The sequence below is a fragment of the Nyctereutes procyonoides genome, unplaced genomic scaffold, assembly GCF_905146905.1.
Source record: "Nyctereutes procyonoides isolate TBG_1078 unplaced genomic scaffold, NYPRO_anot_genome, whole genome shotgun sequence".
Lineage (NCBI taxonomy): Eukaryota > Metazoa > Chordata > Mammalia > Carnivora > Canidae > Nyctereutes > Nyctereutes procyonoides.
This window is the reverse complement of record NW_026575051.1, coordinates 68,683,295-68,708,692: the sequence shown is the minus strand read 5'-3', so window position 1 is coordinate 68,708,692 and position 25,398 is coordinate 68,683,295. Positions and strand designations below refer to the sequence as shown.

The 25,398-nt window shown below is 46.0% G+C and overlaps 1 protein-coding gene across 2 annotated transcripts in view; it reads left to right on the top strand.

Annotated features, from left to right (window-relative positions):
- LAMA4 (laminin subunit alpha 4) overlaps window positions 1-25,398 on the top strand; it is a 140,991-nt gene that overhangs the window by 50,005 nt on the left and 65,588 nt on the right. Inside the window, exons 4-9 of one of the 2 annotated variants that reach the window (XM_055329718.1) lie at window positions 3,037-3,117; window positions 12,015-12,229; window positions 14,402-14,497; window positions 16,375-16,526; window positions 18,767-18,877; window positions 25,191-25,302. In XM_055329718.1, the coding sequence (XP_055185693.1) occupies window positions 3,037-3,117; window positions 12,015-12,229; window positions 14,402-14,497; window positions 16,375-16,526; window positions 18,767-18,877; window positions 25,191-25,302 (767 nt within the window). The remainder of the gene's footprint in view (window positions 1-3,036; window positions 3,118-12,014; window positions 12,230-14,401; window positions 14,498-16,374; window positions 16,527-18,766; window positions 18,878-25,190; window positions 25,303-25,398) is intronic. The other variant, XM_055329717.1, reaches the window with a different exon arrangement.

Below are 25,398 nucleotides of genomic sequence, written 5' to 3'. Positions count from 1 at the left end.
GGGCTTACCAAACAGTAATAAATGACCTTTTCCTCACAATAGCTAGTCCCCTCAGGGTCCTGAAAACCTTGTTTCCAAAATTCCTTGGAGGCTTGTACTGTCCCTAACCCCCTCCCAACTTGAAAGTATATAATCAGTCACCCATCACAACCCCAGTCCAGTTCTTTCTGCCCACGTGTCCTGTCCCCATGTTTTAATAAAACCACCTATTTGCACCAAAGGCATCTCAAGAATTCTTTCTTGACTGTTCACTCTGGACCCCAACATTTCCACATGAGTATGACAAGATGTTATCTAAATTATGACATTAATGTTTTGAGATAAGAGATTTTTGGAACCTCATTCCTATGTACTGAAAAGTTTTCTCTACATGCAATCGACAAATATATATTGAGCACTTATTAGGTGCCAGCCATCTGCTCACTAATCGCTGGTCACAGTAGTGAACAAGACAGTCAGAATGCCTTCATGAAATTAAGTCAAAATGCAGCCGCATTTTAAAGCGCCTAAAGCAAATGAGCTGGGTTATCCAGTATTTGAGTTGATCAAGAAGCTCTTCTGAAGGCCCTTTCAAATAAATAAATAAAGAGGAGACTTGCCAACTAGGATGATGAGCTTCCTGCCTTGAAGGAGGCAACAGTTCCTACTGGGTCACCATTCCCACTCATGTTCTTTGGGTGTGTGAGCAGATCCTGGTTCAAAGAGCAATTGAAGGTCTCAAGGAACGAGCTCTGCAGTTAGGTACCTAGTCACAGATATGAAAACTGAGGCCTCTGAAGCACACATTTGAAGTTGAAAAGCCTGCTGAAAATGAACACAGAAGCAAAAATACCCCCACGTATAAGAACATTATGTGAGAGTGTGGAGGGATTGGAGGCACCTGCTTTCTCTGAGGTGGCAACAGTCCTATTTCCCTATTCCTTTGGGGGAAGAAACTGGCTGCAAATAGGGAGGTGGGGATGGGGAGCGGGGTGTAATCTATGGCCACAGAACAGGACAAATTTGCCTGGATCCTATAAGGTTCTAGCCTTTGACATGACCTTATTATTGATTTAGTTAACTAATCTCAAGCATCTTATCAAAAATCAAATACCCATTGCCTGTTTCAGCTCCTTTAGAATTCATATTGCTGCTATCTATAAAAATTAAAGTACCAAGTTTTGTATTTGAGCTCAGAAAGTCATGTAATATGGAATCCAAATCACACTTTAAGAGACCCTTTAGTTGAGCCTCCAGACCAGGATTTGGGTTTCTAGTTACAATCGCCACATCAGAAAGCAACGAAATTATGCTTGAGGGAGGTCCGCAAGCAAACAGTGCTGAGTCTATTTTTCTTTAGGTACTATAATGGTCTCCAAGAACAAAAGGCTCCCTTCCACTTGGAGAGGGTGCCATGGTTGTTAATGTGGGCTGAGAAAGGCTCAAGGTTTTCATTTCCCAGGCCAAAAAACAGACTTTACCCTAAGAAAAATATAAACAATTAATGCTGATAAAAAAAAAAAAAACACACAAAAAAGGAATCTCAATGGTTGGCACTGCCTCCGAGTCTCCCTCCACTGAGACCAATGGTCACGCAGCTATTCCCAGGAACCATTTGCACAGAGTTCATTTATTTATTTTAGAGTTGGCCAGACATCCTCCCAAACTACTAGTAGCTACGGTAATCGCTCCAATTAAGGAAAATGTCATCTCTTTGAAGCAGCAGGACATTAGCTAAAGGCAGAGGACTCCAGACATCCAGGCAGATGCTTCAGTCCTCCAAGCCCTGGACAGGCTGCTGGGAGAAACATCTTCAAAGTAACATACAAGAGGGTTTGTCCACGTTCTGGACTCTTAACTGACAGTGTTTTTTGAAGTGGGGTGAAAAACAAGAACAAGCAAAATGAAGAATAAAAGCCAAAGAAGTGTAATTTTGTTGAAATGTTTTTAGCCAAACTGATAGAAAAACTAAATTGTGGATATTGCCTTTCACTGCAAAGAATGTATTGTTTTCTGTATATTCTATAAGAATTATTGATTTTAGAAATGTCTTCAAACAAAGCAAACATATCCATTTACATTGCTCCAAAGACTATTAGGGTAAAATTGCTAATACATGCAGGAATGTGAGAGCAGCAGGTCACACTCCACTGATGGCACAATCCCTAAGGCAATTAATTTGAAAGTCTTTAAAATTTTTCACACCCCCCTCATGTGGATGGATTTATGTGTCAATGTAGAATTTTCCAAACGCATGGAAATATATTCCATTTCCTCCGTCTTAATAGTTGAACAATATTTTTATTGCTTTTCTGTCCTGTGCCCAAATTTTCATTTTCTAAAAAAACAAACAAACAAACAAAACAAACCACAGTAATCCAGAGAAGGGTTCCTACAGACAGGAATCCTTTTCCTGTGGGTCCTATTTATCGCTTGTGTACTAGTTTTGTGATTTTGATCAAAAGAACCAGTCCCTGCACACTTTATTCCCCACTTTTCAGGTACACAACAAAGAAATTAAGGTTCAGTGGAGATCATATAGTTTAGAAGCAGTTCATGAAAAAAATAAAATAAAATTAAAAAAGAAGCAGTTCATGACCTTGAAGAGTGGAAGAGATCTAGTGCAGAAAAAAGAGGGAGAAACTTTCAAACTTTCTGGGTATACACAGAAAATATTCATCAAAAATTACAGGTAGCACATTTAAAAGTTGATTATTTTATTTCTGGCTCTGGGATATGTGTTTTGGATTTGTATTAAATAGATATATATGCTAGAAATCCCACTGCTTCCAGTAAAAATAATTAAGTGCCTCTGTGGCAAAATAAGTAAGTGGATCTGGGAAATGGTCTCACCAATGGATGGGCATTTTTGGCATTTTCTGTCTGGGTCTGCCAGTCTAAACTTTCCTGAAAGGAGGAAGATTTGATATAAATAAAGCAAATGATCACACCCATTAGAACTTGACTGGGACCAAAGCAGAGATGACCAAACCAAAAGTAGGACAATCTTTTCAATGATGTATGGAGTTGACTTCTAATATTCTCTTTTAATTCTAGTTTTGCAGAATCCTGCTATAGAAAAAATGGAGCTGTTCGGTGTATTTGTAAAGAAAACTATGCTGGACCTAACTGTGAAAGGTAGGCTAATAAAATTCACTCTTTTCTGGGTGTGTTGAAGGAACTTTCTGTTTCTTGCACTCATCAGCTCTACCATGCTCCCACTGAGTGGGTCTTAAGAGGAGGGAATGGAGGATCATATTTCAGACCCCCGTGGGGGAGCTCCACCAAATCTCATGCCACAGATGGAGCTATGACAATATGCTCCCCCACGACTCCAGGTCAGGGCCATATCTCAGGAGAAATGGTCAGGCGAAGAGGAAAATGATACGTATACTTTGAAAAGATTCTCTAGATGGTTTTGGTAACACCCTTCTCTCTCTCCACGATTGGGAACCTGTAGTGTAATTAATAGAGAGACTTCCTCAGTAGGGAAAAAAGGGGGGGGGATCCTTTACTGACTAGTAAAGCCATACACTGACAAAGGCACGAGCCTATTATTTAGTCCATTCTTTATACCATCTCCTTCCCTGAAAAGCCAACAAATGTCAGGAGAGTTTGGATTTCCTGAATCCCCATTGGTATCTACACCTAACACTTTTTTTATTGGAGCTCAATTTGCCCACATATAGCGTAACACCCAGTGCTCATCCCATCAAGTGCCCCCCTCAGTGCCCATCACCCAGTCACCCCAACCCCCTGCCCACCTCTCCTTCTACCACCTCGTGTTCGTTTCCCAGAGTTAGGAGTCTCTCATGTTCTGTCTCCCTTTCTGATATTTACCACTCATTTTTTTCTCCTTTCCCCTTTATTCCCTTTCACTATTTTTTATATTCCCCAAATGAATGAGACCATATGATGTTTGTCTTTCTCCAAATGACTTATTTCACTCAGCATAATACCCTCCAGTTCCATCCAAGTCGAAGCAAATCGTGGGTATTTGTCGTTTCTAATGGCTGAGGAATATTCCATTGTGTACATAGACCACATCTTCTTTATCCATTCATCTGTCGATGGACACCGAGGCTCCTCCCACAGTGTGGCTATTGTGGACATTGCTGCTAGAAACATCGGGGTACAGGTGTCCCGACGTTTCACGGCATCTGTATCTTTGGGGTAAATCCCCAGCAATGCAATTGCTGGGTCGTAGGGCAGGTCTATTTTTAACTCTTTGAGGAACCTCCACACAGTTTTCCAGAGTGGCTGCACCAGCTCACATTCCCACCAACAGTGCAGGAGGGTTCCCCTTGCTCCGCATCCTCTCCAACATTTGTGGTTTCCTGCCTTGTTAATTTTCCTCATTCTCTCTTGGGTGATGTGGGATCTCATTGTGGTTTTGATTTGTATTTCCCTGATGGCCAGTGACGCGGAGCATTTTCTCATGTGCGTGTTGGCCATGTCTATGTCTTCCTCTGTGACATTTCTGTTCATGTCTTTTGCCCATTTCATGATTGGATTGTTTGTTTCTTTGCTGTTGAGTTGCATAAGTTCTTTATAGATCTTGGGTACTAGCCCTTTATCTGATATGTCATTTGCAAATATCTTCTCCCATTCTGTAGGTTGTCTTCTAGTTTTGTTGACTGTTTCTTTTGCTGTGCAGAAGCTTCTTATCTTGATGAAGTGTTGGAACAAATTATCTTAGATTTGTGTGGAATCAGAAAAGACCCTGAATAGCCAGGGCAGTAATAAAAAAGAAAACCATAGCTGGGGGCATCACAATGCCAGATCTCAGGTTGTACTACAAAGCTGTGGTCATCAAGACAGTGTGGTATTGGCACAAAAACAGACACATAGCTCCATGGAACAGAATAGAGAATCCAAAAGTGGACCCTCCACTCTCTGGTCAACTAATATTCGACAAAGCAGGAAAGACTATCCACTGGAAAAAAGACCGTCTCTTCAATAAATGGTGCTGGGAAAATTGGACCTCGACATGCAGAAGAATGAAACTAGACCACTCTCTTGCACCATACACAAAGATAAACTCAAAATGGAAGAAAGATCTAAATGTGAGACAAGATTCCATCAGAATCCTAGAGGAGAACACAGGCAACACCCTTTTTGAACTTGGCCACAGCAACTTCTTGCAAGATCCATCCACCACGAAGGCAAGAGAAACAAAAGCAAAAATGAACTATTGGGACTTCATCAACCTAACACATTTTTTTTTTAAAGCTGCTCTGGGCTTTGCTCAAATAAGAAAGACATTGGCGACCAGAGGTGTAGGCTTTCCACCGCCTGCCCTCCGGGCCAGCCATTTCCCGTCCCCCCACCTGTCAGTTACTCAATTCTCCCAAATCAAATGGCTTTTGCTGGAAGAGCCTCACAGAGCGGTCTTCTTATTTTGAACCGAAACGCCATTACCGTCGGCCTCGGCCTCGCCCTCGTGTTTGGGCGGCAAGGTGATGTGGGTGCCCCAGAGACAGGCCGGAGGGGCCGGGGGACCTGGTGGGCCTCTGCCCCCCCACCCGGGCGGTCCCCACAGCCGAGCTGGGCCCACCAGAGCCTGCAGCTCAGAGGGGAGCCCTCAGGTGATAAGCCCTGGCCTCCCAGGGAGCTCCTGGGCCCCTCAGACGGCAGCTGGGGCCCTGCCCGCTGGGGACCTGCCCGCTGGGGACCTGCCCGCTGGGGCCCCGCCAAGCCTCAGCGCCCGTGGGCCCGAGAAACCCTCCAGGCAGGACGCACCGCGCCCAGGACGATTATGGACACAAATTGTAGATGACTCTTTCACTGAAGACTTTTTAAAGGGACTTTCCTCGTTCTGGCTACGAGACAAGAGGGGAAGGGACAGCTGATGGCACACAGGAATCTCGGGCCAACTGAGGTCGTTCACCGGCGTCTGTGCCACACGCGTTCTGAGCTTCCCTGGGGCCGAGCCGGCGACACGCACTTCCCGGCTGCGAGAGTCCAGAGGCCTTGGGGCCTTGTCTCCAGCCGGGGCCTTGTCTCCAGCCGGATGACAGCTGAGGGGTGGTGGGCGCCCCCGGCCGGCCCTGCCAGCCCCACTGCCCCCCGCCAGGCCCAGCAGCGAGGTGACCTCTGGCCCGGGGCTCCGGCCTGTGAGGCTGCACAGGAGAGGCCCGGGTTCAGTCGGCCAGCGCGGGGTCAGGATGGCGGCCGGACCGACGGACAGACGGAGGGTTGGAGGGGCTGAGCCTCCGGGGACGTGAGCCTCCAGGGACATGAGCCTCCTGGACGATGAGCCTCCTCCACGATGAGCCTCCAGGGACATGAGCCTCGGGGAGATGAGCCTTCGAGGACATGAGCCTCCTGGACCATGAGCCTCCTGGATGATGAGCCTCCACGGCAATGAGCCTCCAGGGACATGAGCCTTGGGGAGATGAACCTTGGGGAGATGAGCCTCCTTCCAGATGAGCCTCCCGGCAATGAGCCTCCGGGGAGGCTGCAGGAAGGCTCGGGCAGCCCTGTGGCTCCGCAAGGTCGGGGCGAGCTCCGAGGGCCGCCCGGGCCGGGTCGCACCTCAGCTCCAGTCCTTGCCCCGCCCCCAGCCAGGTGTTCGGGTGCCAGGGCCAAGTGCCCCATCCTTGGAATGGAGGGAATGAAGACGCTGGGTCCGAGGTGGCCTGAGGGGCACCACGAGGTGCCCAGTGTGGCCCGTGGCACCAAAGGGACGCTGGGCCAGAAACGGTAGCTTTGACTTGGGGAGCACCCCTGGGTCCTCCCTGTCTCACCATCCTCATTGCTCAGGCCCAGAACCAGCTGAGAGGAGGTGGTATTTTGTCACATGGCAGGTAAGGAAACTGAGGGGAAGGGAGGTGAACTGCTAAGTGGGGGGCCCAGGATGTACACGGCTTGGCTCAAAAACCTGGATTCTTTCTCTGTGCCCAGACCGTCTCCCCCAGAGGTCTTCCCAAAGGTCTTCTATTTCAGACTTTGACAATTAATGAAGTAGATGATGTCAGATGTTGAGGAGACACACAGTCGACCTGCTGCCAGCCTTGGCGGGGAGGCTCTGGGGGGCTGGAGGCTGAGGGGGGAGGCTGCTTCCCCAGCCGCAATGAAGACAGCGTCCTTCAGAGGCCTGGATCACCCCGAGCGACCTTGTCTGCTTGTCCCCTCTCCCTTGTCCACCCGTCCTCACACCCTGCTATTTTAAGGAGGGTGTACTGGGGCCTTTTACACCGCAGATTGGCCTTGCTCCCGGGGGACTCTTCCTCCAGCTGGGAACCACCACACAGGGATGGGATACGTCAAAGACATGGTCCCTTGTCCTTGATGAAAGTCAAGGCTGGAGCAGCAACAAACCCACACACCATCCATCATAGGGGGAAAGAGCAAAGCTTCCCCAAGGGAGCAGTGGAAGGAGGAGCTCTTCCCCGCCCAGCGGCCTGGGTGGGGGGGCAGGGGGAGGAGGCAGCCCCCACCGCTTTTGCCTTGTGTTTGGCCCTGAGACTGGTGGGGGTGTTTCGCTTTGAGTCTAATCACCAAGTTGTTGGATCGTCCCAGTTAAGCTTCAGTCTAATCTATATTTTCAATATATTGGTGACCTGGGACTTCTCCACAGAGATGTTTTCAAGATATGCTGCTGACTCGTGTGGACGCCTATTTCTTTCTTTCTTTTCTTTTTTTTTTTAATTTTGTTTATTCATGAGAGACAGAGAGAGAGGCAGAGCCACAGGCAGAGGAAGAAGCAGGCCCCATGCAGGGAGCCCGACGTGGGACTCGATCCCGGGACCCCGGGGTCACGCTCTGGGCCGAGGGCAGGAGCTTAACTGCTAAGCCACCCAGGCGTCCCCGGGTGCCTATTTCAAACAAAAATGAAATCGGTCCAAACCGAGAACACACTAGGTGTTTCTGTCCTGAGAGATCTTTTAGCCAAGGGAGGGGGTTTTCGAATCTGACTGTATGGGGAGTATTTCCTGGAAACCTTGGATTCCTGAGCCTTCCCCACCTCCCCTCTGGGCCCCACTGAGAAAGAACCTCCAGGAGGGAGGCCCGGGGACCTGTTTTAGGACTCTCAGTTGGGCTCTTGTACCAGTCCTCACTGCCTGCGCCCCGCTGCTCAGCCCCCGATAGCGCACCTGCTTGACGTGGAACACGCTTTCTCAGGCGGTTCCTTAAGAATCGCTGGTGTCCTCGGAAATATTCGTGGAGGTTCATGAGTTCTCAGGGAATGTTCAACTTCAGTGATAATCTCGAGGAAAAAGTCACTTGAAACATGTTCTGGACTTTCTGTAGAACCACTTTATGATAAAGGGAGATCTGCCTCAAAGCAGAGGAGAAAGTACCAGCCGGGGGGGGGGGGTGTCAGTGACACATGCCAGACAGTTGGAGGCCAAATGGCACAACGTCAAAGCAGAGCGAGTCCTCACACAGCACATGGCGGGACGTGGGTGCGGAACTCGCACCATCCCCTCCCACGTCCTGTCGCAAGTGGCCATTCAGTTGCAACAAGACAACCTCACCCGTTGTCTTGAATTGATGCTGTCAGTTCGAATTCAGTGGTTTCACAGTTTTGTTTGTGTTTTATCTGCAGAATTTACTTTGGTTTTCAAAATGTATAAAAGCCATAGGTGTAAGAAGTTTCTACCCAGTTTTCTGTTCGATCTGCTTAAAGATTTAAAGATCATTTCGGTGCACACCAGGAGAGGTGTTCTATGAAAATGTTTTCCCTTTCACAGGGATCTGTGACGCGCATGAGTTTGAGAGACAGCTCTGCAGCACAGAACGTGACCCTCCTACCAAACCCTCTTCCCTTCCCTTCCCTCTTTCCGTGCAAAACAGCTCAAACGCCCTCCTCTTTATAATGAGGTCCGTGTTTGTAGCCTCCCCCGGCCCCTGGCGGGCTGGTTCCCAAAGTCCTTTCCTCACCTCACACTTCAACTTCTCCACGTGGGAGCTGCTGCTCCTCAGATCCTCCAGCCCAACTGCGATGGTGGCCTGGCGAGGAGGGGAAAAATAGCAGCCTTAGGGCGGCTTACCCTGTGCCGGCGCCTTGAAAGCACTTTACATACAATGATACATTTAAACCTTTAAAAAAAATCCTATGAGATACCATTTTCATCCTTATTTATAGAGTAGGAAAGTGAGAGACAGAGAAATTAAGCCACATGCTCAAAATCACACATTTCAGAGTTTTTGGCTTTTTTTTTTTTTTTTTTTTGCAGTCTCTACTATTAAAGTAGAAGCTCCTCAGCAAAAGTTGCATCTCATTCATTTCTCTGCCGCTCTTCCCTCATCACAGTATCTGGAACAAGAAAGGCACTCAGTCATTTTTGCTTAAGTAACACCCTTTTTTGATTTAAGGAAAAATCAGTGAAGGTGCTGTTAATGTTCCTTTAAAAAGGCACCTGTAGTGACGAGCGTCAGTCATCGCCTGCTCTGTTTGCTTCCCACTCCTCTTCACGCCCAGAAAATGGAAGAGGGGGACACCGACCCAACTGAGTGACTCAAGACACTGCCTTCTGGCTGAATAGAGGTTGCAAATGCAAGTTAGCACCTGATGCAAATGATTGTAAGGCGTACGGGCCTCATAGACAGGAGTTTTGCGATTCTCATTCTCACCCCAGTGTGACTTTTGCTCTAAATAGTACATTTTTTAACCTCATTTTTTGTTAGAGGCAGAGAGAAAGAGAGAGAAAATGCACTTGAGCACATGCATGAAGTTCATTGCCTCTGAACCTACCACCAAAAGATGTTCTCGAAACTCAAAGTAGCTTGCCACTGGGACTGAGATTCTGACTTGCAGAATGGAGGATGTGGCTTTTCTCTTGCGGGAGACCACGAGACAACCTATGGACGCCAGATACAGTGGGATTCAACGGAGAGAAGGAAGGAAGTGGCGCCTGACGTCTGGAAGCTTGGGCAAGGTCCTTTACACACAGACCCCGGGATTCCCTACTCCGAGGTGGCAGGTCTGAGGCCCCTCTCAGCGGGACCAAGAGTCTAATACTCTCTGGCTGGTGAACTGCGGCAAGGGATAGGAATTCAGTCCAGCCATGTGTTCCACAGAGGAATGGTTTGTGCTGGCTTGGGAACCAGAGAAGCCATAAATCAGAGGTGCAAAGACAGGAGTATGAATAACAAAACTCACTGAACATTTCCTCCTGGGGGGTGTCTCTGTGGGTTGTGTGGCACTTACATTCATCCTTATCTTGTCCATAGACCTCGATTCCTAGAGTTTATGATATTATGTATAATTGTGCTTGATTTGTTTCCTGTTCTTTCAGGGCATGGGCTGTGTGTTTTTCCTCTTCCCGTCTCTCCACGCCCTACATAAAATAGACCTGAATTGTCCCTTTGTTGGATGAATTCATTCATTCCTTTGTAGCAGCAGCACTGTGGTCCAGGGTGGAGTGAAGGAAAGAACATCAGGGTCAGAAGGTGTGGGTCTTGTGCCGGGAGTTCCTTGCTACATGAGCCTGGAAAACCAAAGTAGCCTCTCAGCCTCAGAATGCAGGCCCGTGTGGCCTACCTCCCGGGTGTCTGTGGGAACTAAATAAACTCACCTCGGCGACACTATGAGACACGATGCAAATAAAGGGCATACAGATGGAACATACATCACTATTACAACTACACCAAAAAATTGAGACATGGGAATAAAGCCTGGAGGAACTCAGGCAAAATATCGGACAGTGATTTTGTTAGGACCTTAGGATTACAGGTGATCTTCATTTCTCTATTTTTCAAATGTTCTGAATCATGCAAGCATTTTTTAAAAAAAGAAGAAGAAGAAGAAAGTAATGTCTTGTTATTATTGGCCAGGTCTTCCTGATTTCCTTGGAAAGTCCTCCCTTGCTTTCCTCCCCAAGGCCAACGCCCCAGCCCAGGCCCTCCACACCCCAGCCTTGCCTCCCCATTCCAGCCCGCAGCCCACCTGCATCTGAAGCCAACACCGGCTCCCCCCACCTCTGCTTTCATCATGAAAACCTCCCTTGGCTCCCTTTCTTGTTCTCTCTCACATCAGAACCCACTCCTGCGCCTGACCTTCAGCTCCACGGAGGGGTGACTGCACATTCTTTCCAGCCACTCCCAAAGCGTCTTCGGCTCCAGTTAGCCAGTCTCGACACTGCGTTGGGGTCACAACAAAGAAGAGGCTATAGCCAGCCAGAAACATGTGTAGTTTGGCTCAGACAGTTTCTTACAAAGCTTGAGCCAACCCTTAAAAATCGTGTTTTCACATCAAAATCCAAACTTCAGTTTTTTTCTTTAAAAATAGAGAGATCTGGCAACACAGATCCTCCATTCTCTCAAGGCTACAATCTGGAAACAGTGGACAAGAGCTGAGTAGCTGCTCCCTTGGACGGGGGCCTGTGGTCCCACCACTCACAGTGGGGCCTCTACTGTCCCACAAGGCACCTTTGGGAAAAGTAGGGAAAAGCATTTCTTCCCCTGAGCAGAAGCAGCCTCACCCTGAAGGCACAGCTTAACAAGTCCAGCAAAGGCTGGATGGATTTTGGTCTCTACTCTCCAACTGAGCTGGGGTCTCTCATTAAGGGCCCAGCCGGCATGAGCATGGACACCAGCTCAGCCCTCACAACAAGGCAGTTAGGCGCTCGGCCTCTGTAGGCTCACAGATTAAAATGTCCGCAGTAATGGCCATCTGGGCTCCAATTCCATGTATCTGTGGTACTCTCAGCCCTGCCCTCCGCTTTGTGTCCACACCACCTTCCCTCCACCACACGATGGCTGCCAGAGCTGAGTGCTACCTGCCTCTTCATTTAGCATATCTGACAGCTCTCGATCATATACCAGCCATGCACCCTAGTCACTGGACCCAAAACGCCCACACACTAGTTATATTTAGACTTTCGTGCACCTGGAGTTCTGACCAAACTAAATGAGCTTCATCCCAATAGTGAAGAGTGGTTCTGTGATAGGAAGATGGAAAAGTGGGAATGAATTCTGGAAGGGCAATCCACGTATATTCACTATCCTTTCTCTTGGTAGGAAAGAAGATAAAAGAGAAGAAAAACCATGGCTGCTAAATTTTTAACCTGCGATTTCTGCCTTAGATGTGCCCCTGGTTACTATGGAAACCCCTTGCTGATTGGAAGCACCTGTAAGAAATGTGACTGCAGTGGAAATTCAGATCCCAACCTGATCTTTGAAGATTGTGATGAGGTCACCGGCCAGTGTAGGAACTGCCTCCGCAACACCACGGGATTCAAGTGTGAACGCTGTGCCCCTGGCTACTATGGGGATGCCAGGATAGCCAAGAACTGTGCAGGTACGCTACTGTAGATCCCGCCAGCATGCACACTGAATTTAAGTGGATCAACGTTGGGGAAAACTGCAAGTGCCCCCTTGTCACTTTTCCAGGGCCATGTGCATTCTTAGGAACGTGCATCCCAAACTCACCAGGGGTAGATTACTATCAAGGCTACTGGTATAAGTCAGATCATGGGTAGAATAAACCATGAGACAGTCACACAAATGAACTTTCACCTTATCTTATATTCTTCTGATTTTTTTAAAGATTTTATTTATTTATTCATGAGAGACACAGGGAAAGAGAGAGGGGCCGAGACATAGGCAGAGGGAGAAGCAGACTCCATGCAGGGAGCCCAACGTGGGACTCGATCCCCGGTCTCCAGGGTCACGCCCTGGGCTGAAGGTGGCACAAAAATGCTGAGCCACCCAGGGATCCCCATATTCTTCTGATTTTGATCAAAGAAGTAAATCAGACTTGCACAGATTATCTATCATTGACCAGAATTCTGAAGGGAAATTTGCAAGATTTATCTCAGTTCTCTTATTCTGGAAGCCATGTTCTTTTATCAGTTATGTTTGGTAAATTTCTTAGTGAAATAGATGAGCAAGCCAAGGGTGCAGTGTAGTCATCCCCCAATTTCCTCAAATTGTCAGAGTAAATATTGCAGGGATAGTGTAAGAAATCTCCCTGGTTAAACTTCAGCTAGACTGAAATGCACACATGCTATTCGTGATCTCTCTAATCCGCTTGCTGCATAGAGTGAAGCGCTTCGGAAACAAAGGTAAATTGCCTTCTTCTAGGAGCAAAGGAAGGTTAAGATGGAATATTTCTTACTCTTTTGTGACTTTGAGAGGACGCAGGGAGAGGGAGAGGCCTTGCGCTCTCGCGGCACGCTTCTACTGGAATCCCCCTCACTGAAGCAGATTCCCACCTGAAAAGATTTTAAGGAGCAAAGAGTTTAAAGTTGGGAAGAAGGCACATAGGATCTGGAGAAGTCACAGTAAAAGTAAACACGTCTGCAAGAAAACGAAGTGCACTAAGGCATAGCTCCCGGGGCAGGAGAGGACTTCTGTGTCCAGTCCCGTCAGACTGAAAGAGAGAAAACCAGCATCCGAAAGAGTGTGGGCAAAATCAAAGTTTTAGACCCCGAGGTTCCGAATCTCAAAACATTTACTAAACTTAGGTTAAACTACATCGATGCAGATCACCCTTAGGAAAGATGCTAACGTTAGAAGCCATGAAGCAGGATCTCGCTGAATTGCGTAATGAATCTCCACCTTGTGGAACATTACACGGCTAAAATGTAATAAATGCACGTCCCTCTTGAAGCTAATTTTTTCTGATTATTCTGTAAGGACAGTTAAGAAGTGGGGGAGAATTCACAATACCATTCCAGCTCATGGCTAGCATCGATAGCTTGGGATATCTTTTTAAAATATTACAGATTAAAAACTAATTAATTAATTAATTAATTAAAAATATTACAGATTAATTGCTACTGAGAAATTTAGCAGAAAATGAACAGTCTGATGAGATTGGGGTGTTGTTTTTGGTTTTTCCAAAAACCTTCTTGAAAATCATTAGTAGATTAAGAATGAGCTCTCAGGTCTTCTAAATTCACATAAATATCTTCCCGAATCTTCCCACGACATTAATCCTAGCCATCCCACTGATAGCTATCATTTGGAGGTTTGAAGTCAGCCTTCCCAAGGGTCAAGCACCGTGGGAGCCAAAAATCGCTCTTGAGCCTCCTCCCTCCCTCCCGCTGGTCTGCTCCTCCCTCACACCTGGCAATGATCAACCCTAGAGTTGGATTCAACTGGAGAATCCGTCTGCAACCAAAGGGGGGCTCTCAGATTCCCGTTGAATGATGGGTCCCGGGATCGTTCTGTACTTTGTGAAACTTCCCAGGATCTTTCTGGACTGGAGCAATTGCACAGTCATGTCAGAATTCCGAAAAGTTGAGAGAGGAGTCCTAGAAAAGTTAGAGTGACTTCTGTCCCAGGACCACCTTTGACAAGGCCGCTGAGCTCACGGACTCTATAATCAATCCCCATTGGAAGAACTATGTACTGATAGCCAGTATTTCTAGAAACCCGGGAAACATTGCCATATTTGAAGCATTAAGCAACGAATCCCTAATGTCTTTTTTTTTTTTTCCTAATGTCTTGTTTTTGTTTCCCACAGTGTGCAATTGCGGGGGAGGCCCGTGTGACAGCGTAACCGGAGAATGCTTGGAAGAAGGTTTTGAACCCCCTACAGGCACGGGCTGCCCAACCATAAGTAAAAATAACAGTACATGATTGACTAACCCCACTCTCTCTAATGTGCTGCAGGTGTAGGATTAAGATGAGCTATGCAGTCCCCTCTCTAGAAACTGCCTGAGTCCCACCCCTGGCTTTAACCCTGCCTGTGCCTCCACCAAGTGGACCCTAAGCCAAAGCGATTGGGCGCTCTACTTGATTCCAATTGGCAAACGGGTGATTGACATATTTAAGAGACTCTATTTTAGAAAACTTAAGTCATGAAGCCTTAAAGTTCAGCCTCTTACCTCGTGGGTGGACCGAGTTCATTTTAGCTCCTTTTTGTATATTATATCTTCAAGTCCTCAGATAACACAGTACATATTGCCCACCCATTGTCTTCAGACAATGCTTTGCAACACCAGGGAAACCAAAACACTAAGAGACTTAGGTGGCTTTTCCCAAATCACTCCGAAACTGAAGGGGCACCAGAAAGAAAATACGCAGGCCCTGTGGAGTGGAGCTGTCCTCTTACTTTCCTGGGCGTCTCTGCCATTCTTGTCAATCAAATCATGGGCAGTCCTGACGGTGCAGGAGCCTGCTGAACCACTTCAAAACAAATGCCCAGAGCTGGCCTTAATGATTTCCCAAGGCATCCTTCAAGCTGTTCATCTAGAAAAGTCTATGACTGATTCTTAGAAGGATTTAAGGGAAGGTTTGCCTTAGAAAGCCCTTTTACTGAGAATATAACTAATATTTGCCTCAAAGTGGAGTGGTTTAAAGACTATTTTAACATTCAGATCCCCTCCCCCAAACGAAAGCATCTTGATCTGAGCCCAAGAGATCAATATTACCGATGATTCACACCTTAGAAGATGGTGCAGAACGTGAGGCTCAAGCAAGGCAAAGTTCACACGCTGATCAGCGAGGCCACTTTAAGGCCACCAAGATGCTTGCTCAGCCCCGCACATCTCCTCCACCAGCCCTGATGTGCTGGCTGGGGCGTCATTCCTTCAAGATAGCGTAAAAATGAGACCATGTTAAACTTCAAATAACAAATTAACATATTAACAACTATTAACGCTTCAGTCTTCCTTCACTGGTTCATTAGAAAAGAGTACAGTCTGAGGAAGAGAGACTGGGAACAGGAAAGTTTCCAAGAGGGGTCAAGACAGGTTTCAAAGCTCGGTCTGCTGTCCTCCTGAGGGTGCCACAAGGGGCCGCTGGGCCCCCCACCCCGATGACAGCAGTAAGAGGAACTCAAATGTGAAATGCAAGGAGTTGGGAGAAACTACAGCCTACCCGACCACATGCCCAGGTCGAGCAGATACACGCAAGCAGTGGCATTCTGCAGACCTCCTTATGGCTGGAGTGTTGGTCCAGATGGGCGGTCCGGCCATGCGGAGGTGCTGAGCCACCCCTGGGATAAGAGTAGGAAAGAGGGGGTACCTGGATGCCTACCAAACACCTCTCTTCACCAGCGGGCACCAAGCAAAAGCCCAGCAGGAAGAGAGCTATCCCAGAGGGCTGTCCTACCGCTAAGGAGAGGTGGAGAGAGTGCTTCTCCTCGCCCACCCATCCTGCGAATGGCTTGCACTTCTATGCTTCCTTTCTTTCTCAGTTCAGTGACTGGTGTGTCCACGACAGCCTACTTTCTCTGTTGCATGCATTTTGCATGAACAAAATGCATTCATTTTGTTATGTTTTAAGTGGGGAGAGGGCCCGACGCACAGGTTGAGTCATCTTAGGCTCTAATGTGCTTTGAACGCAAGGTCTGGTTCTGACCCCGACCAGCTCCTTGGGAAACAAACATAAAAATAATACGAACCGAGGAAGTCTGCGTAATGATCTGCTAGAGCACGTGCTTCCTGGCTGACTTTCCATTTTAAAGAAATGACATGTCCATTTTACCTCCAGGCTGTGATAAGTGCATCTGGGATCTGATTGATGACCTTCGGTTAGCGGCGCTGTCGATTGAAGAAAGCAAATCTGGTCTGTTGAGTGTATCGTCCGGTGCGGCTGCTCATAGGCATGTGAATGAACTCAACTCCACCATCTACCTCCTCAAAGTATGTGGCCATGTTGTACCTTCAGGCGTATCCCATGCTCGTTTGTGGAATTGCTCCTATGACTCAGTCCCTTCTATCATCCGAGGCCCATAGCTGTTACGGAGGGAGTGTTAGACTAGGAAATCAGAAAAAGTTGATTGTAATCATGAGCTTCAGCCAAAAGCAAGAGCTTCCGTCTATAAGAGAAGTTAATATGGAAAATGCAGTAACTACAACAAGCAGTATCTATGTACCAAACTACTGAGGGAGGGCAAACGCTCTTACTTCCTTGGTAAAAATGTACATTGGTGATTTGGGTCCTTTCCACACACTTACCACTACCTTAACCTCAATTTATGGTGCTTTGAGGAGTTTCTCTAGTAGCTTCTCTCTCTCTCTCTCTCTCTCTCTCTCTCTCTCTCTCTCTCTCCCCCCACCCTTCCCTTTCTTTCTTATTGATGTACAGTCTCTCTCATTCCCCTCTGCACACACTCACACACACACATGCATGCACACACACGCACACACACTGAAGCACCTACACAGTCAGGGTCTCCTCATGGGTCTTGTGGTTCATATCTAATAAACAAGACAACAGTCAAAAACAGTAGACTGTAACAGTACTCACATATCTAAACTTTAAGAGGTGTTTTTTTCCCTCTAAATTATGGGCTTCTGTGACAAGCGACATATTTTTTTTTTTAACGATAGTAATTAACTGGAAGGATAATGGAATTAATACTGGGACACGTTTTGTTACTTTGTCAATTTTGCATCATGGGTAAGAGCATAAACTTTGAAACCACACTGATTGCATTCAGACTATGTGACCTTGAGTACATTACTTAATCTGTTCTTTCTTCAGTTTTCTGCACCGGCACTGAGGATAAATATTGCACCTACCTCATGGGTTGTTGAGAGACTTCAGCAAGCGAGATAATAGAGCAGTTACAATAGTACCTATGCTAGAAAGTGCTCATTATTCTACTTTTTTAGAAGTGCAAATAGTTGATAATAACAGCAATTGGCCAAATATGCAAAATGTAAAGCAAATCAAGAAGCACAAAATCACAGAGCTGGTTGGACTCCTAGCGAGCATCCTGTTCCAAACTTAGGAATCGTTCTTATCCAAACTCATCTGTCTGGATACATGAAGGTACTACTCCTCAGAGGAGTCATCCAGACCCAGGCCTCTTGATACGGCTTGAACTCTCTTTCCTCAGCAGCACAACTTCAAGATACGTATAATTATAGCCGACAGGAAATCAGAAGCCAGGATTGAAAGGCTTACTCCAAAGTAATCCAGGCAAAAAGCTACATTAGCTCTAACTCCTCAAAAATGGAATAGAAAGGACAAATGATCAGAAATAAAGAAAACTGCTCTGCTTCTCCAAAAAATAAATAAATAAATAAATTTCCAAACTCCATTTTACATTACATTTTACATTACATTAATTCCTAGTGGGTTCATCATTTCCTCCAGGGCCTGCCAAAATTGGAATTGTAAAGGTCAGATACCCTGGGCCTCCACCAGTCTATATATGGTGCTTTGTGAAATTAGAAAAATGTGCCCTTTCTCCATGGCCGGCACAACCCGGGTCAGGGTCTCTGGCCCAGCGAGCAGAGCTTGCAGGATGGCGGCCCTGTAGGCTGCTGGAACCCTTTTGCAGACCCCAACCTTCACATCAGCTTGCAGCAGCCTTCAGACTCCACAGTTTTGATAACAGATGCTCACATTCTACTCCGAGTCCTCTTACACTGAAAGTGTTGTATGTATATATATTTTTTTAAAGTTTTATTTATTTGAGGACGCCTGAATGGCTCAGTGGTTTAGCGCCTGGCTTCAGCCCAGGGCATGATCTTGGGGTCCTGGGATCGAGTCCCACATTGGGCTCCCCTCATGGAGCCTGCTTCTCTCTCAGCCTGTGTCTCTGCCTCTGTGTGTGTGTGTGTGTGTGTGTGTCTGATGAATAAATAAATAAAATCTTAAAAAAAAGAAAAAGGATTTATTTGAGAGAGAGAGAGAGCATGCAGGAGGAGGGGCAGAAGGAGAGAGAGTCTTAAGCAGACTCTGCACGGAGCACAGAGCCCGACATGGGGCTCACTCTCGGGACCCTGAGATCACGACCTGGGCCAAATCCAAGAGTCAGACACCTGACTCGGTGTGGGCGACCGCACCGCCCAGGTGCCCCTTTGTGTAGATGTTTTTAAAACCTGGTGTGCACATCTGCTGAGTATTTTCAAAACTTTTTTCCCCACAGACAAAATTGTCAGAAAGAGAAAACCAGTACGTCCTAAGAAAGATACAGATCAACAATGCTGAGAACACGATGAAAAGCTTTCTGTCTGACGTGGAGGAGTTAGCTGAAAGGGTATGTATTCAGTTTCTGGGGCTGCCTTCAGAGAAAGGCTTTAGCTGGGGCCGGCCTGGCTAGTCACCAACGATTGAGGCTTAACACAGCGCAGGAAAAATGCAGTGACCCATGTGCCTTAAAATAAATCAAGGCAAGATCTGTGGAGAAAGCTAATATACTTGATCTCTACAGTCTCTTCCCGTTTTGATTGCTTTCCTTGGAAAAGCTATGTGTATGGGGGGGAACTTTCATTGTATTTGCTTCTGGTTCATGTGGTTGATATATGTTTCAATTAGGGTAGTCGGTCAGTTGTTTGCCATAATATTTTATGGCTAAGAGCTGTGGAGACCCCAGAAATAAACTTTATTGTATAGAATATATAACTTAAAGGTTTGCTGAAGGATGCATTAAAGAATAAAAGGAAAGAAGAATCATGCTGAGAAAACAATCTTGCAGGTGGACAGGAAAAAAAAAATCACTTTCAAATTTCACTTGATACCACATGCCAAAATAAATTCCACACAGATCAAGACTTGAGTTTAAACCTCAAACCCATAAGAAAGCAGAACTAAATATTTGTTAAACCTTGAAAAGAAATAACAGTATGCTTCAAAACAGCGTGAAGAATCATGATAAAAAGAGGTAATAGATTTGACAAGATAAAATTTCAAATGCCCAGTAAAACAACTAAATCAATGAAAATTTATCCAGACTAAGAAAAATATTGAGGGAAATATGGCTTGTAAAACCTCTCACAAATTAACAAGAAAAACATTAAAACAGGAGCGGAGTCAACATTGAAAGACTATTAAATACATTCCTCAGGAGCCGAATGGAAAAATATCCATCTGTACTAATAAAGAAAAAATATAACTAAGCCACAAGGTGCCGTATTTTACATATTAAAATGTCTGACACGTTTTCCCCCCTGATTATTCTCTACCAGTGCTGACCAGAGTGCTCTGGCATTTCTACGTTCAAACATTGGTGTTTGGCATTATCAATTATCAAAACTCCTCTCAAAAACAGCTCTTATTTTCTACAAAAATAAAAGTTAAAATAACTCCGATCGTCTCTTTTGACCCTGGGCCTCTTAAACGTTTTAGAGATTGTGCTTTTAAAAACGTGAATTTTCTAATCTTAGCTTTGGAAGATTCAACTACTCTGAAATGTGTATGAAGAAAAAAATGAAAATTGTGTCCCTCATTCCCATGCAGTGGTGCATATTAATCCAACCGCAAGCGTATGTAGAAAGCGATGCAATGTCTTAAATTTCAAAGGAGGAAATACCAGGAAAGAAATCTCTGTGAAAAAACTCATTGTTTTTTCATGTCGGTACCATGGTTGGAATTTGCCCAAAGTGTCTCAATTCTTGAGAAAATATTTTCCCCAAGATTAGTTCCTCTCACAGCTCAGACACAGTTACTGATCCTTTTGTTGTACAATTTTTCCACTTCCAGTAGAAGGTAAATGCAGGCTTTCATAGGGAGGAAACAGCATGAGCTTAAAAGTGACATCACAGTAGAAAAGGCTCCTGGGCACCAAGAACAGAGGTTGATGATAAAGCTCCTGAAACTTCCAGCTACTTCCGCTGACTCTTATTGAAAATAAGGTCCTTCTAACTATGACAACAGTCCAGATGGCATAAGAACCCGCTAAAACATTTTGAAACAAATGCCCAGAACTGCTCTTAATGACCTCTCAAGCATCCTTCAATCCTTTAGTCTAGAAAAGTCCGTGATTGATTCTTGGAAGGATTTAAGAAAAGAATTGCTTTAGAAAGTCTCCTACACATAAGTAACTAATACTTGCCTTTAAATAGAGTGAAGGAGTTCACTGTAGGTTCCCACGGTGATTTTTTTTTTTTAATCACGGTAATGTTGCCTCTTGAATTTGAAAATACCTGCCTGCAAATTGTGGTTATAAACCTCGTGAGACCCGAAGCTCACAATTCACATTAACCTAAAGTTACTGGTTTTGTCCCAACCTTCACAACCAAGTCCTCTTTTGGAAAATTCTACAGCCCTTTCCTGCCCTCTGACTTCTGGGAACCCCCCGAAAGGGTGCCCGGGCGTTGGTCTTCACAGATAGCCCTGCTCAAAAGGACCTCACTCTTCCAGCCCTGCTGATCATGTCTGCAAGGAAGTGCCAAAGGCTATGTTGCGATTGCACCTTCCCATGTTCCCGAGCCACCATGCTCAGAGTGGCACTAGGCTACAAGTGAAAGTAGAGGTGGGGGCCCTCTCCCAAGCTCAGCGCTCCCTCTTGCCAACCAGAACTTGACTTTGCAATGCAGAGCCCAAGGCATGGAGCCCAGTCTCCAAGGCCTGGCTCAAGGGGTGCTGCACCATCTCCTCCACTTCTCCACCTCCTCCCTCTCCACCCTCCTCCTTCAGCCACAACAAAGCTCCCTGCTTATCAGTGCATCAGAGAGATGTTTAGGACCACAAGGAAAGTAGGTCAACTGTAGACATCAAAAGTGCCTGAGCCTCCTTTCTGATCCTGATAAAAACATAGGGCAAAAAATATGTTTGAATTCTGAAAGCGTCACTTAACACCTGGTGTATAAGGGATTGTGCTGGGTGCTAGATGCTGAAACGAACATGATGATAGAGCATAAACCCTGCTCTCAAGCAGCTCACAGTCTAGCAGGGAAAACAGACGTGTAAAATAAAATAATAATATATAGCTTTCGGTAAGAGGCATGCTACAGGGCGAAAGAGAGAACTCTAAGGAAGAAATATTGAATTTGTGATACTTGAGGAAATGCTTCTCAGAGAAGGTGAGTATTGACCTATGTGTTTCCTTTTTTTTTTTTTCTTAAGATTTTATTTATTTATTTGATGGAGAGAGAGCACAAGCAAGGGAAGTAGCAGACAGGGGATAGAAGGAGAAGCAGCAGGCTTCCCAAGGAGCAGGGAGCCTGATGCGGAGCTCGATCCCAGGACCCTGGGATCATGATCTGAGCCAAAGGCAGGTGCTTAACCAACTGAGCCACCCGTTTACACATGGGTATGTATTTCAAAATGACTGGGAGTTTATCGAATACTTCCAAACAAGAGAAAATACTGCAAGAGCAGAGAGATGTTCATAGTGTGTCCTTAGAACTAGAAGACCCTTGGCCATGGCCTAGTGCAGGATTAGCTGTAAGGCAAAGAGCAGGAGATACTGCTGAAGAAGTTCTCAGAGGCCGGATCACAAGGAACATCGACCACCACGCTCAAGAACAGGCCACACTTCAGCCCGTGGACTCTGGAGAACATTGATGCATTTACACAGGACAATGAACTGCTCAGATTGGAAATTTCAAAAACTTTCCTCTGCAGTAGGGATGATGGATTGGCGAGGGAAGACTCTGAAGATCCTGACACCAGTAGTCTGGAAAATTGCCTTCAGTAGTCTAGGTAAGCCAGGTTGAGTACTACCTTGCCTTCACTTGAAAGAATCTGCAGTGATTAGGAATCAATCAGGACCGTGGTGGTACGGAACAGGAAGAGAGGTCGGAAGGGCAAGCAGAATAAGAACAATGTGGTGACCAGTTGGACATGAGTAACAAGGAAGGATGCTCTGGTGTAGAGACATGACTATTCTAGGTTTACAGAATGGGGGTGCCCGGCTGGCTTGGTCAGTAGAGCATGTGATTCTTGACCTCAGGATCATGAGTCCAAGCCCCGCGTTGGGGGTAGAGATTACATTTAAAATAAATAAGTAAGGGGACACCTGGGTGTCTTAGGGGTTGAGCGTCTGCCTTTGGCTCAGGAAGTGATCCTGGAGTCCCGGAATCGTGTTCCACATCGGGCTCCCTGCATGGAGCCTGCTTCTCCCTCTGCCTAAGTATCCTGTGTCTCTCCCTCTCTCTGTGTGTCTCTCATGGATAAATAAATAAAATCTTTTAAAAATAAAATAAGTAAGAAAATAAATAAAAAATATCAAAAAATCAAATTACAGAATGAATTACTCTGGACATTTTTCTGTGGACACCCAGAGGGCAGTTAGAGAAAGAGTTGAGCCTGTAGCTCAGAGGAAAAGATTTCAGAAGCCATCCACATTCAGGAGGCAGGGAAACCCACGGTAGGTATCCCTGTGCACATCCTGAAATGGCACACCGGTATTCCCACTACTGTTTTGTCCACTAACAACCTTATTTACGCTAATCTCCCAGAGTGACCACTGAAAGTTTTCCCTTTCCCTTTCAAAAGTGTCACAGTGCAAACAATAATGTATATGATCAACCTAGATATTGATTATCAACCCTCACTGGTTGATTTTTTTTTCTAAATCAGTAATCTAGATACACCACCCTTGATGCACTGTATTACCAAAGAGTTCTTGCCATTTTTTTATATCAAACAGGTACAAGGAATGTTTGATGTCGAAGCGAGTAAATGATTCATCTATTTGTAATGTAAACCATCAACTGGTTTACAGTTGTGAGTTAATTTTTTTAATTTTAGCTCTTAAAGCAGGATGCCGCAGTTTTACCATGCGGTTTTACCATTATTTTTCTTCCATAAGCAAAGTCAGAGAAAAAAAATAAAGCTTTCAAGTAAGGCATCACTATCTATTAGAGCCAATAAATTTCCAATTTAAAGTGATGGCCCTTCCTCTTTACCAAAAATGGAGACTTTTATTAAATATATAGCGTATATCCAGGCGCCCTCTGGTGTTCGTCGGAAAGGAGTTTTTTCAGAAGTATTGCATTTTCCTCCGGCCTTTCATTGCTTCACCTTCAAAGTTGCCTTATCAAGAAATAAGTTAAATGAATACAGTAATTAGGACAGGCCTTTTTCTCTGAAGGATGAAACCAAAGTAAAAAAAAAAATTTTTTTAAGTGTTGCGCTTTGCAAATATAACTCAAACTGAATAAAAAATAACTTGTTAAAAATTTCTAGATATTTTAAATGTCTGCATCCATAATTTTTAAAAGTGGGGAGAATTGACATCAGAGTAAGATTCATCTTATTTTCTGCATCGTATAATATTAAAATGGCTCCAGATTTTGTGTGTCTGGAAAGCATTAGAACAAGGCGGGAGGAAGACGGGCCTTGGAGGAAGGACGCGATGACTCAGATGCAGGGTCCATTCGGAGGGCCCGCTGTTTGGGGGAGCGTCACCGCTGCACAGGGAGCTTTATATGGGAGACATTGGGGCTCACTTGGCAGAGAGCCTCTGGGGCACATGCTTGCTGTGATACCGTTTCTGCATTCTCTGTGGGTTATGCCTGGAAAGCATAAAGCATTCCATGTAAAATCATGCCATAATCCCCCGGCTAGGACACTGGGGTCTCCGAGGAGAGGATTTTGAAAAGACCCCTCCCCTGTCCCGGTGCAGCAGCAGTGGGCAGACCAGCCTGCAGTCCACTCAGATACCGCAGCCTTTTGTTAAGAGACCTGAGCCCAGAAAAGCACCAGATGAGGCCGATGGGCGTCTACCAGATGTCAGTCAGGAGAACTTCTCCTCTTACACATAAGCCATGAGTCGATCTTTCCAGTGCTCCGCATCCTCAATGCCCTGCACGCAGGCCAGGGTCCCGGCCTTGAACCATTTCTTAGATGAGCTTCTGTCCTTGCACACACAGAAACACGCACGTGCACATACACACCCACTCGTCCTTCCAGAAGCTGCATTCGAGTGGGGATCTCATCTCGACAAATACTGCATGGGAGCTCTGACACGGAAGCTCCCAAGCGGAGAGGATGGAGTCTGCTTCTCAGAGAAGAGTCTCAATTCACTCTGGGCCAGATCTGCCGGGGGAGCCCTTTGTACCCAAGTGCCATCAGTGTCCCTGGGAATTTGGACTGCGGCACGGAAAACCACACTGAGCCCAGGCAGCATGATCCCTTCCACCTCTGGGGTAATTGGGTGTCAGCACTGGCTGGACCACCCAGGAGCAGCCCCTGGACGCGCGAGCATTTCAAGGTCTGCCTACTTTCTCAACAGTCCCCCCCACACACACACTGGGAAACTTGACGCTCTTCCGTCCGCACAATGTCAGATTGGTCAGCAGACATGGGTAATTTCCTAGTCTGGAATCCGGAGCTACAGTAAAAATTCAAAGAGTAAATTACATATGCAAGGCGGTTGGTTTGGACTGAACCGTGACCAGCGCAGAGGACTCTGGCTGAGTTCAGAGCATCCTGCAGTTCCAAAGTGGGCCATCATGTCTGCCTGCAACTCATGAGTTCTGGGACCATTTTAGGCGTTCCAGAGCTTTCCGTGCCCAGGAACTTTGTGTGTAATGGAATACGGTATGCCCACCCGCCGCTACACGCACGTACACAACATCCCTTTCTCGTAAAGTTAAGCTGGTGTTTATATGGATTATTTGTAGGAAAATCAAGCCTTGAGAAGGGGCAAGCTGGCTCAGAAGGAAAGCATGGATACCATTAACCACGCAACCCAACTCGTGGAGCAAGCTCATGACATGAGGGATAAAATTCAAGGTAAATATATTCTCCTCTCCTACAGCTCAATGTCAAGGAATCATTCATGTTTGTTAAAACAACAGAAATATGGTCACTCTTCATGTTTACTCTGTG